This window comes from Pseudopipra pipra, chromosome 13 (assembly GCF_036250125.1).
Source record: "Pseudopipra pipra isolate bDixPip1 chromosome 13, bDixPip1.hap1, whole genome shotgun sequence".
In the NCBI taxonomy this organism is placed as follows: Eukaryota; Metazoa; Chordata; class Aves; order Passeriformes; family Pipridae; genus Pseudopipra; species Pseudopipra pipra.
The window spans coordinates 19,787,805-19,801,432 of record NC_087561.1 but is presented as its reverse complement, the minus strand read 5'-3'; the positions used below and the strand labels follow the sequence as shown (position 1 = coordinate 19,801,432).

The 13,628-nt window shown below is 59.5% G+C and overlaps 1 protein-coding gene across 1 annotated transcript in view; it reads right to left on the bottom strand.

The window, feature by feature from the left end:
- LOC135421653 (Krueppel-like factor 5) overlaps window positions 1-5,722 on the bottom strand; it is a 32,102-nt gene extending 26,380 nt beyond the window's left edge. Inside the window, exon 1 of the mRNA XM_064670267.1 lies at window positions 4,635-5,722. Coding sequence (XP_064526337.1) covers window positions 4,635-4,799 — 165 coding nt within the window. The 5' untranslated portion in view covers window positions 4,800-5,722. The remainder of the gene's footprint in view (window positions 1-4,634) is intronic.
- Window positions 5,723-13,628: the final 7,906 nt, after the last annotated feature.

Genomic DNA, 13,628 nt, shown 5'->3' with positions numbered 1-13,628 from the left:
ACGGGCACAGCCTTGGAAATGGGCACTGCCCTGCAGGGCTCGTGGCTGGGGTGTCCCCACGCCTGGGGACACGTCCAGCAGCCACAGCCAGGACCTTCTCCTGAGCATGCTGGGCACAAGCAGGACCCTGGGAGAGGACACAATATTTTCAGCCCTCTCTGAGTACCCAAGGAGTGACATTAAACTGCAGAAAGATGCCCAGGCTTGGCTACCTCTTTACTGTGAGGGTGGGGAGGCCCTGGCACAGGTTGCCCAGAGAAGCTGTGGCTGCCCCATCCCTGGAAGTGTCCAAGGTCAGGTTGGACAAGGCTTAGTGCAACCTGGGAGAGTGGGAGGTGTCCCTGCCCATGGCAGGGGGTGGAATGGGATGAATTTTAAGGTCCCTTCCCACTCAAACCATCCTGTGATTCCATGATTCTATTCCCAGCCACAAGCTGTCAGCATCTCATTCCAGCTCCACAGCAGAACTCAAAGCCACCATGTCCTCTTTTCCTGCAGAAAAGCCAAATTTATCCACTGCCTGCAGCTCCTGGAAATGAATTACTCCTTGACAGAGGTGCTGTGACTTCTACATCTCTCCTAATAAATAAGGGTTCTTTATTTTTGAGGGCAGGACTCCTTCCTGGCCCTGACACAAACCACATCTGTACCAGCAGGACCCATCACCCTGGTTCCAACTGGGCTGTGCCAGGTGCTGGACCACCAAGGAGCAGGGAAGCCCATCCTTGGTCCAAGGGAAAGCCACCCTCTAGTCACCACCCCAGCACAGCCACGTTCCTGACAGGGACGTGGCCAAAAGGGCTCAGATCCAGGAGATGCAGGACATACAAACAGGGACAGAGCCACCCCAGGGACTCCAACAGCTCCTGAAAGCTCCTAAAAATTCTCATCCCAGCTTCTCCTGTGACACCAGGAGGAAGATCCCTGCCAGGGGAGATCAGAGGAACATCACAGCACATCCTTCCAGCCTGTTGCAAGGGTCTGGGAAATGCCATTCCTGGTGCTGTGGATCTGAAGCACCAGGAGAAGCTCTGGGGGAACACCAGCACCATCCTGGTACATCTGATCTGTTCAAGCACCTCCCACATGCTGGAGATGTTTTGCTGTTCCCAGTGAGCCCCCCACCCAGCCCTGGAGCAGGGCAGGAGGGTGGGAGCCAAGCACAGGGTGAGGAACTGCCTGTGGGGCAGGAACTGGGCTCCAGGGACACAAGGGGAGCCCTTGATGCCATTCCTTATTTGCAGCAGCACAGCCCACCCAAGGAAAATCCCCTTCCACGCTCCCCAGGATCTTCCCTGCCACCCACAGCAGCCTCTGTCCCCACTGGGTGCTCACAGGTCTCAACACAACCACCCCTGAGGCTCTGCTACAGGTAGGAAGGGGTTAAACCAGGGGACAGGGTGGAGGGTTTGTCCATCTCTGTCTTCCCAGCAGCTTCTTTGCCAGGTCCTGCCCTGGAAGCACAAGTGACCCCCCCCAACACCAGAATTCCCGGCCAGTGACCCTTCAACACCAGAATTCCCACTGAGACAGGCACTGCCTTCCCCAAATCCTCAAGGACAGGCGATGGCAGAGTCATCTCACAAGTGCAGGGAGGCCACAGGAGCCACCTCCCGTCCTGCACCTGTTGGGCAGGAGCAGGGAAGTGCCATTTCCTTCCTGGAAACCCAGCTCTGTCCCCCCCCATCTCACTGTCCAACCCCACAGCTCTCAGGAGAGGGCAGGGACCTCAATGGCACCACTGGAGACCACGGCACAAAGCCACAGGAGGCCCCAGAGGGACGGGGAGACCCAAACAGGACCTGGCAGTGGGTAACTCATCCCCCAAGCCCAGCCCAGAGGGACATGGGCACCTGCCTGAGAAGCAGCAGGAGACCCCAGGATGGTTCTCCAGGAGCTGCTGTGGCCCAACAGACTTGGAGAGCCAAGGGCAGCCAGGTGGGACCACAGATGAGCCCTGGTGCCCCCAGTGCCCTCCCTCATCCAAGAGACCTGACAGCAAAGGGATCAGCTCCTCCTCTCCCCTGGAACACTCCCCTGGACGTGCCTTGCTCTTGCTTTTATTTATTATTATTTTTTACCTTCTCTCTGGGGAAAAGATTTAAAGGGGAAAATGCCATTTCTGGCCAACCTGACTCAAATCAGGAGGGAAAAGTGCTTTTCTCTCTTTTCTCTGTTTTGTAACTTGGCTGGACAGACCAAGGAAAGGGAAAAACCTGCTCAGAAACCCTACAAAGAATCTATTCCCACCTGGCTCAGACTCAACCAAATTTTTGTCAGCAAACAGCTCCCACCTTCCCCTCCTGTTTGAAAAGGGATTTGGGGCAGTGGGAGGGGGGACACACACGACCCTGAAACCATGGAGATGGTTGGCTCCTGCCTTTGCCTGAGCTCAGGAGCAGCGGGAGATGCCCCGTGGGCGACAGCCCGAGCTCTGACAGGTCACAGCCCCGTCCAAGTGCCCTGATAAACATCCTCCCGGAGCAAAGGGATTCCAGCCTTTCCACCCTCCGGCCCCGGCAGCTCCCGCCGCGCCACAGCCTCTGGCACCGGTTAAGAGAAAGGGGCCAGGGCACGGAAAACTCCTCCCCGGGACATGTGGGGTCCAGCCCCGGGGGGTTCCCACCCAGAACGCTGCACCCTGTCCCGATGCTGCTCCTGGAGGCTGGGGGGTGATCCAAGGGGACTGGGGGTGATCCAGGGAGCGGGGCTGATCCAGGGAACGGGGCTGATCCAGGGAACGGGGCTGATCCAGGGAGTGGGGGTGATCCAGGGAAAGGGGCTGATCCAGGGAGCGGGGCTGATCCAGGGAACGGGGCTGATCCAGGGAACGGGGCTGATCCAGGGAACGGGGCTGATCCAGGGAGCGGGGCTGATCCAGGGAACGGGGCTGATCCAGGGAAAGGGGCTGATCCAGGGAGCGGGGCTGATCCAGGGAGCGGGGCTGATCCAGGGAATGGGGGTGAGCTGGTGCTCAGCTCCAGCCCAGCAGCTTCCCAACCACCATCCCAGGGACCCAAAAGGGACACAGGATGGCCCGTGGCAAAGGGGTGACACCCCCGAGGTGCACCCTCAGCTGCCACCACCCTGGAGCAAAGTGGCAGTGAGGTGGCCCTGCCCTAAAGCTGGGGGAGAAACCTCCCTTCCCTGTGAAGGGCAGCAAGGATGGGGTTGGGGGGCGAAGGTGTTTCCAACCTGCATCCCCAGGTCCCTCAGGAGGAGGGCAGGAGGTGGCACAGGGCTGGGCAATGCCAGAGCTGCCGCTGCCCACCCACCCCAGGGCTGATGTGTGGGACCAGTCCTGGCCCCGCTGCCTCATCCCACCCCTCATCCCCCACAAAGGCAGGGAAAAGCAAACCTCACGCTCTCCCCGAGCGTTTTGGGGGAGGTCTGGATGGGGCTGACGCCCTTTCCCACCGGGACAGGCCCTGGAGATCACCAGCACCTTCCCCAGAGCCACCACCTGGTCCCTGTTCCAGGGAATCACCCCAAAGCCGGCACGGAGGGGCAAAGGCTCCACAGCCCCGGGATTATGGGAGAGGGCCCAAACCAGGAGCACCACAGGGGGAGGGGGAGGAGGTTGCAAGGCCCTCTCCCCTCGTTTGACCCCCACATCCATGGCCACCACTGACAGGGATGCTGGATCACCAGGGAGTTCCATGAAATACGGAGACACGGCCTTAATCCCAACACCTCCCTCGGAGGGACAGAGCCCCAAAGTGCCACTGGGAAAGTGGAAGTGGCTACAGAACCCCAACCCCTGTGCCAAACCAGAGCCACCCACCACAGGGACACCCTCCTGGGGGTCCCCAAAGGAACAGAGGCGGGGTGAGGGAGGTCCCCGTGGAGCCGGAGCCACCCTCCCTGCGGATCAAAATGGCGCTGGGGTTAATCATTACCCCGCGCCCCAAACCCCGGGGAAAAGCCTCGGCAGCAGGGTGGGGTCAGGCCTGGCTCACCCCCCTTCCCACCAGGAAGAGCAGCTGGAGGCTCTTGGTGGTGGGACAAGGGGTCTGGCACCCGAAACGCCACCGGGGAGCCTCGTCCCCTTGGCTGGGTGGGCAGCAGGGCTCGGACGGGGCTTCTGCCACCACCCAGGACAGGGGTGGACACGCAGGAACGTCCCAAAGCCACTTCTCCGGGTCTTTACCTCCTGCACACAGAGGGAGGCTGCCTAGGGAAGTTCAAGGAGTGTTCCTTCCCTGCCAGGGCGGTGGAAAAATACATCTAATAAAATAAAATGGAAAACGAGGTCCCATTTTCCCCCTGGAAACGCCACGGACGCGGCGATCCCATGGCCCACGTCCTTCCCAGCGATCCAACGGCGGCACGGAACCCCTGGAGCCCCCTCGCCTGCTGGTTCCAGGGATCAAAAGCCCTACAAACCCCAGGTTCTCCTCCCAAACAGGGTGTTGTGAAGGAAGGCAGGAGAAAAAAAAAAAAAAACCAAAACCACCAAAACACAAAACCACACAAACGAAACCCAACACGCCCAAGAGAAAACCCGGCCGAGGGGGAAGCGGGAGCGGACAAAGCCACGGAGGGGCTTCGGCAAAGAGCAGGAAAACGAGGCAGAATTAAACCCAAACCCAGGCTGGAGTTTCTGGGAGGAGCAGGCAAAACCTGAGCCTTACCTGGGCCAGGTCGGGCGGGTTCTCCAGGGGCCGGGAGGGGGGTTTGATGTCCTCGAAGACGGGGGTGTCCTCGCCGGGCTCCCCCGACATGGTGACGGGTTTGAGCGGCGTGAACACCGCGGGGTCCTCGGGCAGCGGGGTGCGCAGCACCAGCCCGCTGCTCATTCCTCACACACCCCGGGGGCAGAGCAGGCTGGGTGCCAAACGATATTTAAAATAAAAAAAAAAAAAGGGGGAAAAAAAAAGGTGGAAAACGAAAAAAAAAAAAAAAGGCAAGGAAGGGGAGGGGAAAGGGGAAAAAAAAGCTGGAGGTAGAGGCGAGCCGGAGCGAGGTGTAACCGTGGGAGGTGGCGGGTCAGGGAAGGCTCTACCTGGGCTGGGGAGGAGGAACGGGAGGAACACCAACGCCAACCTGGAAGCGGCGGAGAGGCCGCCGGAGCCAATCAGGCTCCCGGTGATGGCCCCGCCGGAGGCTCCACCGGGACACCGGCGCATAAAAGGCTGAGTGGGAGCTTCGCAGCCAGACACGCTCCCACACGGGGCTTGGGATCACCTGGCACCACGGGAGCCAGCCCCCAGCCCCAGGCAGGTGGCCAGGAGGGCCTCCAAGGGCCACGCTCCTACACGGCGGTTGAGAGGATCCGGCACCTCAGGATTCAGTTCCCAACCCCAAGCGGGTGGTCAGGAGCTTCAGTGTCAGCCATACTCTGCCACGGTGCTCGGGAAGCTCTGGCACCCCAGGACTCAATCCCCAACCCCAGGCGGGTGGCCGGGAGCTTTGGTGTCAGCCATATTCTGCCACAGTGCTCTGGAAGCTCCAGCAGCCTGGGATTCAGCCCCCAACCCCAGGCAGGTGGCCAGGAGGATCTCCAGCTCTGACACAGTGCTTGGGAAGATCCTGCACCCCCACACTCAGGCCCCAACCCCAAGTGGGTGACAAGAGCTTCAGCACCAGCCACACTCCAACACGGTGCTCAGGCAGCTCCAGCAGCCCTGGACTCGAGTGGGTGGCTGGGAGCTTTACCAGCAGCCACGCTCTGACAGTGCTCAGGAAGGTCCAGCACCCCCACACTCAGTTCCCAACCCCAAGCAGGGGGCCAGGAGCTTCGGTGTCAGTCACACTCTGACATGGTGCTTGAGAAACTCTGGCACCTCTGGGTTCAGCCCCCAACCCCAGGCAGGTGGCCAGGAGGTTCTCCAACAGCCACGCTCCGACACGGTGCTCGGGAAGATCCCGCACTCCCAGACTCAGGTCCCAAACCTGAGCAAGTGGCCAGGAGCTCCAACATCAACCACGCTCTGACACGGTGCTTGGGGAGCTCCAGCACCCCAGGACTCAGTTCCCAACCCCAGGCAGGAGGTTCTCTAACAGCCACACCCGAACACGGTGCTCGGGAAGCTCCAGCACCTCTGGACTTAGTCCCCAACTCCGAGCAGGTGTCCAGGAGCTTCAACATCAGCCACACTCCAACACAGTCCTCACAAAGCTCTGCCACCCCAGGCTCAGTTCCCAATCCCACATGGGTGACCAGGAACTTCAACATCGGCCACACTGACATGGTGCTTGGGAAGCTCCGGCACTCCAGGACTCAGTCCCGACCCCAAGAGGGTGGCCAGGAGGTTCTCCAGCAGCCACACTCCAACACAGTGCTCGGGAAGTTCCAGCACCCCTGGAGTCACTCCCCAGTTCCAAGGGGGTGGCCAGGACACCTGGCCAGGAGCCTCCTCATCAGCCACGTTCCACCACGGCACCCGGGCAGCTCCGGCACCACCGATCGGCTCCTCTGGGATGGAGGGACTCAGTCCCCACCCCAAGGGGTGACCACCCCCCAGCTGGGACACCATTCCCACACCAAGTCCCCTGCACTGAAACCAGGGGGTCATGTGAGGTTTTTTACAGCCACAGCTGGTTTTTTTAATAAGAAAACACCAGTTTTCTGACAAACGGTCGAATTTGGCATGAAAACTGGTTTTTAGAGAGGGGGTTCCTGCTTGCACTTTTCTCATTCCCGGGGAGAAAAAGGGAAGGATCAAAAACAAAAGGGACAAACCTCAGGGAGAGCAAAAAAAAAAACCAACTAATGAAAAGCTGGAAAGGCACAGCAACAAACAACACAAGTGACTGTGTTTGGGTTTCACTTTTTGAAAGGAAGGAGTGTAAAAATCCAGAGATACAGGGGAATAAAAATCACCTTTCTGGCAAAGAAAAAAACCCCCAAACCATTCTCCTCTGGACACATCCAGCCCCAAGTGTCCCCAGCCCCTTCCCAAGGAGCTGCACTGTGCCAGGCTCACTAAGAGCCTGGTCTCTGCCTCCTCTCTGTGTTTACCCACCCCAAATCAGCCCCAGAACCTCCCTTGCCCACTTCCCTGTGTCTCCCAGGCAGGATTCCCACACAGGCTGTGCCCTTGCAGGGGGATGTTGCTGTCACCCCCCTCGGGGACAACCCACCACCCTCAGGGGACTCGAGGACCACAGAAATAGGAGAGGGAGGGGATTCCTGCCACTCTGGGGACTTCACAGGGGCCACACAAGGCCTGTGATCGCTCAGATAATTCCAGGAGCCACAGCAGAGGTTTGGGGTCTCACAGCTGCCATTCCCACACCAGGCTCCAATAAGCATCAGCTGGCAGGGGCTCAGCATGTTGGGCCCTTGGAAAAGCAAACACAGGAAAAGCTCAGGCCTTGCCAGGAGCCCTGCCAGGCTTTGTTTTCCAGGGAAGCTGTGCTGCTGCTGGAGCACGCACCAGAGCTCCCAGGGAACACCAGGAAGATGGGGGTGTCCCCACCAAGCCTTGCAGGACCACACATGGAAAGGATTTTACAGTGAGGGTAGGGAGGCCCTGGCACAGGTTGCCCAGAGAAGCCGTGGCTGCCCCATCCCTGGAAGTGTCCAAGGCCAGGGTTGGAGAAACCAGGTCTGCAGGAAGGTGTCCCTGCCCATGGCAGGGGCTTTGGACTAGATAATCTTTAAGATCCTTCCAAGCCAAACCATTCTGGGATTCTGTGATAAATTATATAAACCAAAAGAGTTCCTTCTCTCTCCACCCCATCACCAAAGCGTGGCCTTGCAGCCCCGGGGCCGGGTGCCCCCCGTTCCCGGAGCAGGGCACACTCCAGGCTGGGCCTGCCCTGCAGGGATCAGCCCAGATGGGATTTCCCGAGGCAGAGCAGCTCCCCCTGGCAGGGATGGGCCAAAGCCACGGCAGGGCCCTTATCTGCTGCTGGCCTTGAGTACATCCTCCCACCCGGGACTTTGCCCCCAGCCCCCGGGGGGCCCCCCCGGGCACACCCCGCTGGCACAGGGTCCCTTTGTGGCCCCACGTGCCGGCGGGGACAGCACGTCTGGTACAGCGATAAGGGCAGCTCTCCCTGACCCCCACACCACGCACCTCCCTCCCAACATTCCTCTCTCTCCCTCCATCCCTCCATGCAGAATTCCCTTCTGTGGGGGAAAGCCGAGATGCCGAAGGGGGTTTGGGGAAGGGAGAGCCTGGAAGGGGGTGATGGAGGGTCCACGGTGGCTCAACCCACCCGAGGGGGTCTCAAGCCAAGGGCTGGGGCTGAAGGCTCTTTGCAGTGCCAAGGAGGGCAGGGGGTGCTTGTGGAAAAGAGGGGAGCCAGCCCCTGATCCCCAGCCCTCGAGCACTTGGGGTTCATGGGAATGGCGAGGAAGGACACCCGGGTCCTCCTCTCACCTTCAAGCAGAGGGAGCAGCAGGAGGTGAAGCCCTGAGTTACAGACACTTGAGCTAAAAGGCAAGAAAGGCACCGAATTTTGAGGCAGTCTGGATCAGGCTGGGAAGTGAACCTCGGCTCCTGCCTCCCAGATTATCCCAGAGGCACCCCCAGCCTGGGTGAGCCCCAGGGGCTTCCACCCATCCTCAGACCCCAGCACTGGGCTGGGTCCCAAGAGCCACCCCAACGGGTGACAGCCCAGCAGCACAGCCCGGTCCCATCCCTGCCGGGGTCCCAGAGCACATCCCACCCAGCAGGTGGGGACAAGGGAAGGGGCCAGACCCTGGCTGGGGGTCCCAAGCCCTGCTCTCCTCCTGCAGCAGCTCTTCCTCCCCCTGCTGCTCCCCCAAACCCACTACTCACCCCGAAAGCGGCTGCAGCACTGACCTCTTGCTGTGCCGTGATGGACATCCCAAATCCTCTCTGCCTCCCTGGGGCCAGGCGCTCCTGGTTCAGCCTGGGTACTGCTCGGGATTCCTCTGGGAGTCACAGGCTGGCCAGGGAAGGGGGACAAACCCCCCCTTGCCTTTCCCCAGGACCAGCAGACAAAGGTCGGCGAAGCTGCCGGAGCCACCCCGCGCCTGCCCCGCTCCCCCAGCGAAACCCAAAACCACCTATTTTTGTCTCTTCCTTTCTCCTCCTCGGGAGGTTTTCCAGCCATCAAATCCCTTCCCGGGAGCCCTTCAAAGGAGAAGCGGCCGCCCCATCATCCACTTGCTAAACCAGTCTGAGCAGTGCCGGGAGAGGCCCCGCACCCCCCGGGAAAGGGACGGGGAACCGTCCGGAGGGACCTCGGGTGACCCCGGAGCGAGGAGAGGGATGAGTGTGGCACCTCTGGGACAAAGGCATTGCCACCCCCTGTGCACCCTAAGGGTGCCACCAGACACCAGGACCCCCCAGCCAGGCTGCAGACCCTCCTCAGTCACAGCTCGTCCGCAGCAGGGAGCGATTTTGAGATTGCTAAATTCTTATCCCGGCCAGGGAAAACGGCAGGCAGGGATGGGGAAAGAGCCCCGCGGAGCTGAGGAGGTCCCCAGCGTCCCCAGTCGGGCGGTGCTGGAGCACTGGGAGGTATCACAGCCCCCGGCAGGGAAATCGAGCGGCTGTTCCAGGCGTTCCTGGGAGAGAAGGAGGGTGGGGAGGAAGCAGAAGGGCCCCAGGCTGAGGTAAATTTCCAGGACAAATGACAAGTGGGAGGAAGGGGGTGGTATCTGTCTTTTTAATCCCCCCAAACCCAGGCTCGGACCTTTGTCAAACCTGGAAACCAAGCAGAGGGGTTCCCCATGTTCCCATCTGGGCTGCAGGGATAGACCTGGGGCCTCTGCAACAGGATCCACACCTGGCTCCACACCCTGATCCCAGCCCAGGGACACCACTGCACGGAGGGATTTAACCCCCTGCCCCTCCCGAGCCCACGGGGGAGGGCAGTGCCCAAAAACAAAGCCAACCCCAAGAGTTCCAGCAAAGCCCAGTTCCCCCCAGTCCAACCCAGTTGGAGCTGTTGCTGCCTGTACCCAGTTGGACCGTGCTGGAAACACCATCTGCTCCCACCTCACAGGGAGACCCCTCCAGCACCCACTGAGGGAAGAGCCAAGCCACCAGCACAACCCCACCCAGCCACTGGAGAACACCCCCAAGGATGTGGAGCTGGAGAACCACCTCATTCCACAGGGTGTGGCAGCAGCACAACCCCACCCAGCCACTGGAGAACCCCCCCAGAGAAAGTGGAGCTGGATGTCCACCTCATTCCACAGGGTCTGGCAGCTCTGCAGCCACTGAGGGGCTTTGCTGAAGCTCAGGGCCCACCTGCCCCAAGAAAGGGGGTGGCACAGACCACCCTGGGGAGTTCACCTTGCTCTGGGCCCCGGGCACCAACAGGATCCCAGGGGTGAGACAGGTCCAAGGCGGAGAGCCAGGAGGGTCCATGGCTGTGGAGGTGCCAAAACAGCTCCAGCACAGCAAAAGGGGGAGCTGAGGGTCTCACACTGAGCTTAAATGGGCCCACGGCTGTGGGTTGGGGTCTTGGGTGGGGCTGCTCACAGCAATTACGGCCAATTAGTGCCCTCAGGGCCTCAGCCGGGAGAGCAGAGCCTGGACGTCCTGGGATGATGATTCCAGCAGGTGGGGAAGGGCTGGCACCAGCTGCCTGTGCAGCAGGAGCTTGGCATCTTCTCCGACCACAGGGTGATGCCAACTGAGAGGGAACCGATGTCCCTTTGTCACGTGTGTGTGACACAGGACCCCGTGTGACCCCCAAACCTCTGTGCCCTCCCCCAAGACCCCACCACCCCACCACCACCAACCCTGCCAAGGGAGCAGGAGATGCTGAGCTCCAGCACCAGAGAAGGTGTCCCAGAGGCAGGAGAAAGGATGAAGGAGGTGACACTGGAGCTGGACAGAGCACAGGGGGTCCCACAAAGGGGGAGTGGGGTGGTCTGAGGCCTTCCCCAGCTCATCCCGTGAGGTGAGGGCATCATCCCATGAGGCACCCTGCAGGCAGGAGGGGGGTTTGCTCCGGGGCTGGAGTGTTTGCCTCCACTCTGGAATGACAACCTGGCACCCTCCAGCCAAATGTCCACGCGCAGGAGAGGCCAGGCAGGATGCAGGGGGGAAATCCAGGGGAAAAGGCACTTTTCCCTGAAAGCACATTCCCTCTGGAGTGAGCTCAGCCAGCAGTGGCATCTGAGACACGATTCCCTCTCTGGGATAAGACAAAGCCGTGGTTGGCAGCTGGGAGCAGTGACATGGGGACACCAGAGCTGGCCCACCATCGGTGCAGCGAGTTTCTCAGGTCTCAGCACCGCCCCCCGGGGGCTGGCTCAGGGTTTGGGCACAAACACCTCAGGGTTTGGGCCACAAGGCCAAAATCTCACACAACACCTTGGGTTTTCCTTGGAAAACTTCCTCTCTTTTGTTGCAGTTGCTCTGGCTCCTCCACCGGCAAACTGGAGCAGCGCAGGGAAGAGCTCGGCTGCCCCTGGGGCTTCCACGATGGACACGTGTCTCCCTGGAAAACCATCACCTGCTCCCAGGCATTCAGGGAATATTTGGCCCAGCTTCTTTAAAAAGTCTTTTTTTTTGCCGTTAAAGATTCCTTTTTTTTTTTTTTGCGTTTAAAAAGTTTTTTTTTAATCCACTGAGTCAACGTAAAAAAAATAAAAGCCCAAAGTAAAAATAAAATAAAAATTTCAAAAAAATTTCAAAAATGAAAATAAAATTAAAACAAAATTTAAAAATAATATATAAAGTAAATTAAAAATAAAATAAAAATAAGGTAATATAAAAATAAAAATAAATTCCAAAATAAAGTAGAAATAAAAAATAAAATATAAATAAAAATAAAATTAAATTAAAAATAAAATTAAATTAAATTAAAAATAAAATTAAATTAAAAATAAAATTAAAATAAAAATAAAGCAGGATAAATAAATAAATAAATTAAATAAAGCCACGGCAGCAGGGAAGGATGTCGGGGAGGGGGAGTGGTGGGGCACCACCAACCCCTTCACTGCCACTTCGGAGGGGTTTGTCCGCCCCTGCTTCACCTGAGGGTCCGGGGATGCCGCAGGGGTGGGTGAGGGGTTCGCCTCGGGGGGTCACTGCTGAAGCCAGAGGCAGGTCGAGGTGCTGCTGTTTCCCGCTGCGGGAGTTGTTCAAAAGGAAGGAAAAGCCACATTTTTCCCCAACACTGAAATTTTTTTCTCAGTTGCTGGGAAGAGGGAGACGATTAAAGCCAAACGCTGTGCCCAGCTCGGCCCCTCTCCCTGCCCCACAGCACGGCACACGCGGAGCAAACCCCGCTCTTCCCAGTGTTATTCCTGTGTGGAAAGAACGGGTTTGTATCAATCTCACAGCTCTGGAGGCTCAAAGTGCCCGTCGGGTCGAACAACAAAGAGCAAACAGACCCGCCCCCGCCCCAGGGCTCGCAGCAGAGCAGGGGGGCGATGGAGTCCCCGCCTGGGGGGCTCGGGGCTGGCCCCAAAACCCCCGGGAACGGAGCAGCCCCAGCCCCCGAGGGGCTCAGAGACCCCCCCGGGTTCTCCCTTCTCTGGGGGAAGGCAGGACACGGGAGCAGCCCCGGGAGGAGCCGCATCAGTTGGAGAACTCGGCTTTGGAGAGGGAACAGCAGAGGGGTGGGGATGTTTTGGTTGACGAAGGGCCCGAAAATCGGTGGACAGACACTGGGAGACAGAGGAATCCAGGAATCCAGAGGAAAACCGCTTGGACTGGGAGGGGAAAAAAGGACAGGGGTTCCTTCATTGTGGGTCCTATGAGGTACCAGCTCGGGTTGTTTCTGTGTCACTGTGCCGTGAATAAATTGCTTTATGGGATGGGTCCAGGGAAGGGAACGGAGCTGGGGAAGGGGCTGGAGCAGCAGGAGCGGCTGAGGGAGCTGGGGGGGCTCAGCCTGGAGAAAAGGAGGCTCAGGGGGGACCTTCTGGCTCTGCAACTCCCTGACAGGAGGGGGGAGCCGGGGGGGGTCGGTAACATGTGAGTGGTAACAAGTGACAAGATGAGAGGAAACAGGTTGCTCCAGGGGAGTTGGAGATTGGATATCAGGGGAAACTTCTTCCCAGAAAGGGTAATTAGATATTGGAAGGGGCTGCCCAGGGAGGTGGTGGAGGTGTCCAAGGAAGGCCTGGACGTGGCCCTCAGTGCTCTGGGCTGGGGGACAAGGTGGGGGTCGGGCACAGGTTGGACTCCATGGTCTCAGAGGTCTTTTCCAACCTCAGTGGTTCTGGGATTCTGAGACATCTGACATCTCTTCTCCTGCTGGGACAATGGGTGGCGATGGAGAGGGAAGAGCCCATCGCCCCCCTGCCCCTGTCCTTGCCACGGCTCCCAGGGCGAGGAAGGGCTTGATGCCCGTGTGGCTGCGGGAGTCGGGGGAGCTCCTCGGAACGGGCCAACTCCCGCGTGCAGCCTCCCCAGGGGCACTTGTAGGGCTTCTCACCCGTGTGGGGGGAACAGAGAGGAGTCAGCGCTACCACAACGACCCCCACGCGCCTCCCGGCAACTTCCAGGGAAGCGCAATCCCTCGGTAATTCCCAGAGCAGGGCAATCCCTCGGCACCTCCTCCCAGCCCTCGTCCAGCACGGGCCGCGGGCGCCACCGGGTGCCCGAGCGCTGCCGTCGGGTGCCAACAGCAGCACAGCCCGGCCCGGATTTGGGGGCACTGCCCTGCCCCAGCAGCCCCCACGGCACAGCCGGGGGTCTCAGCCCCGCACACGGCGCAGAGGGACCCCCCGGGCGCTG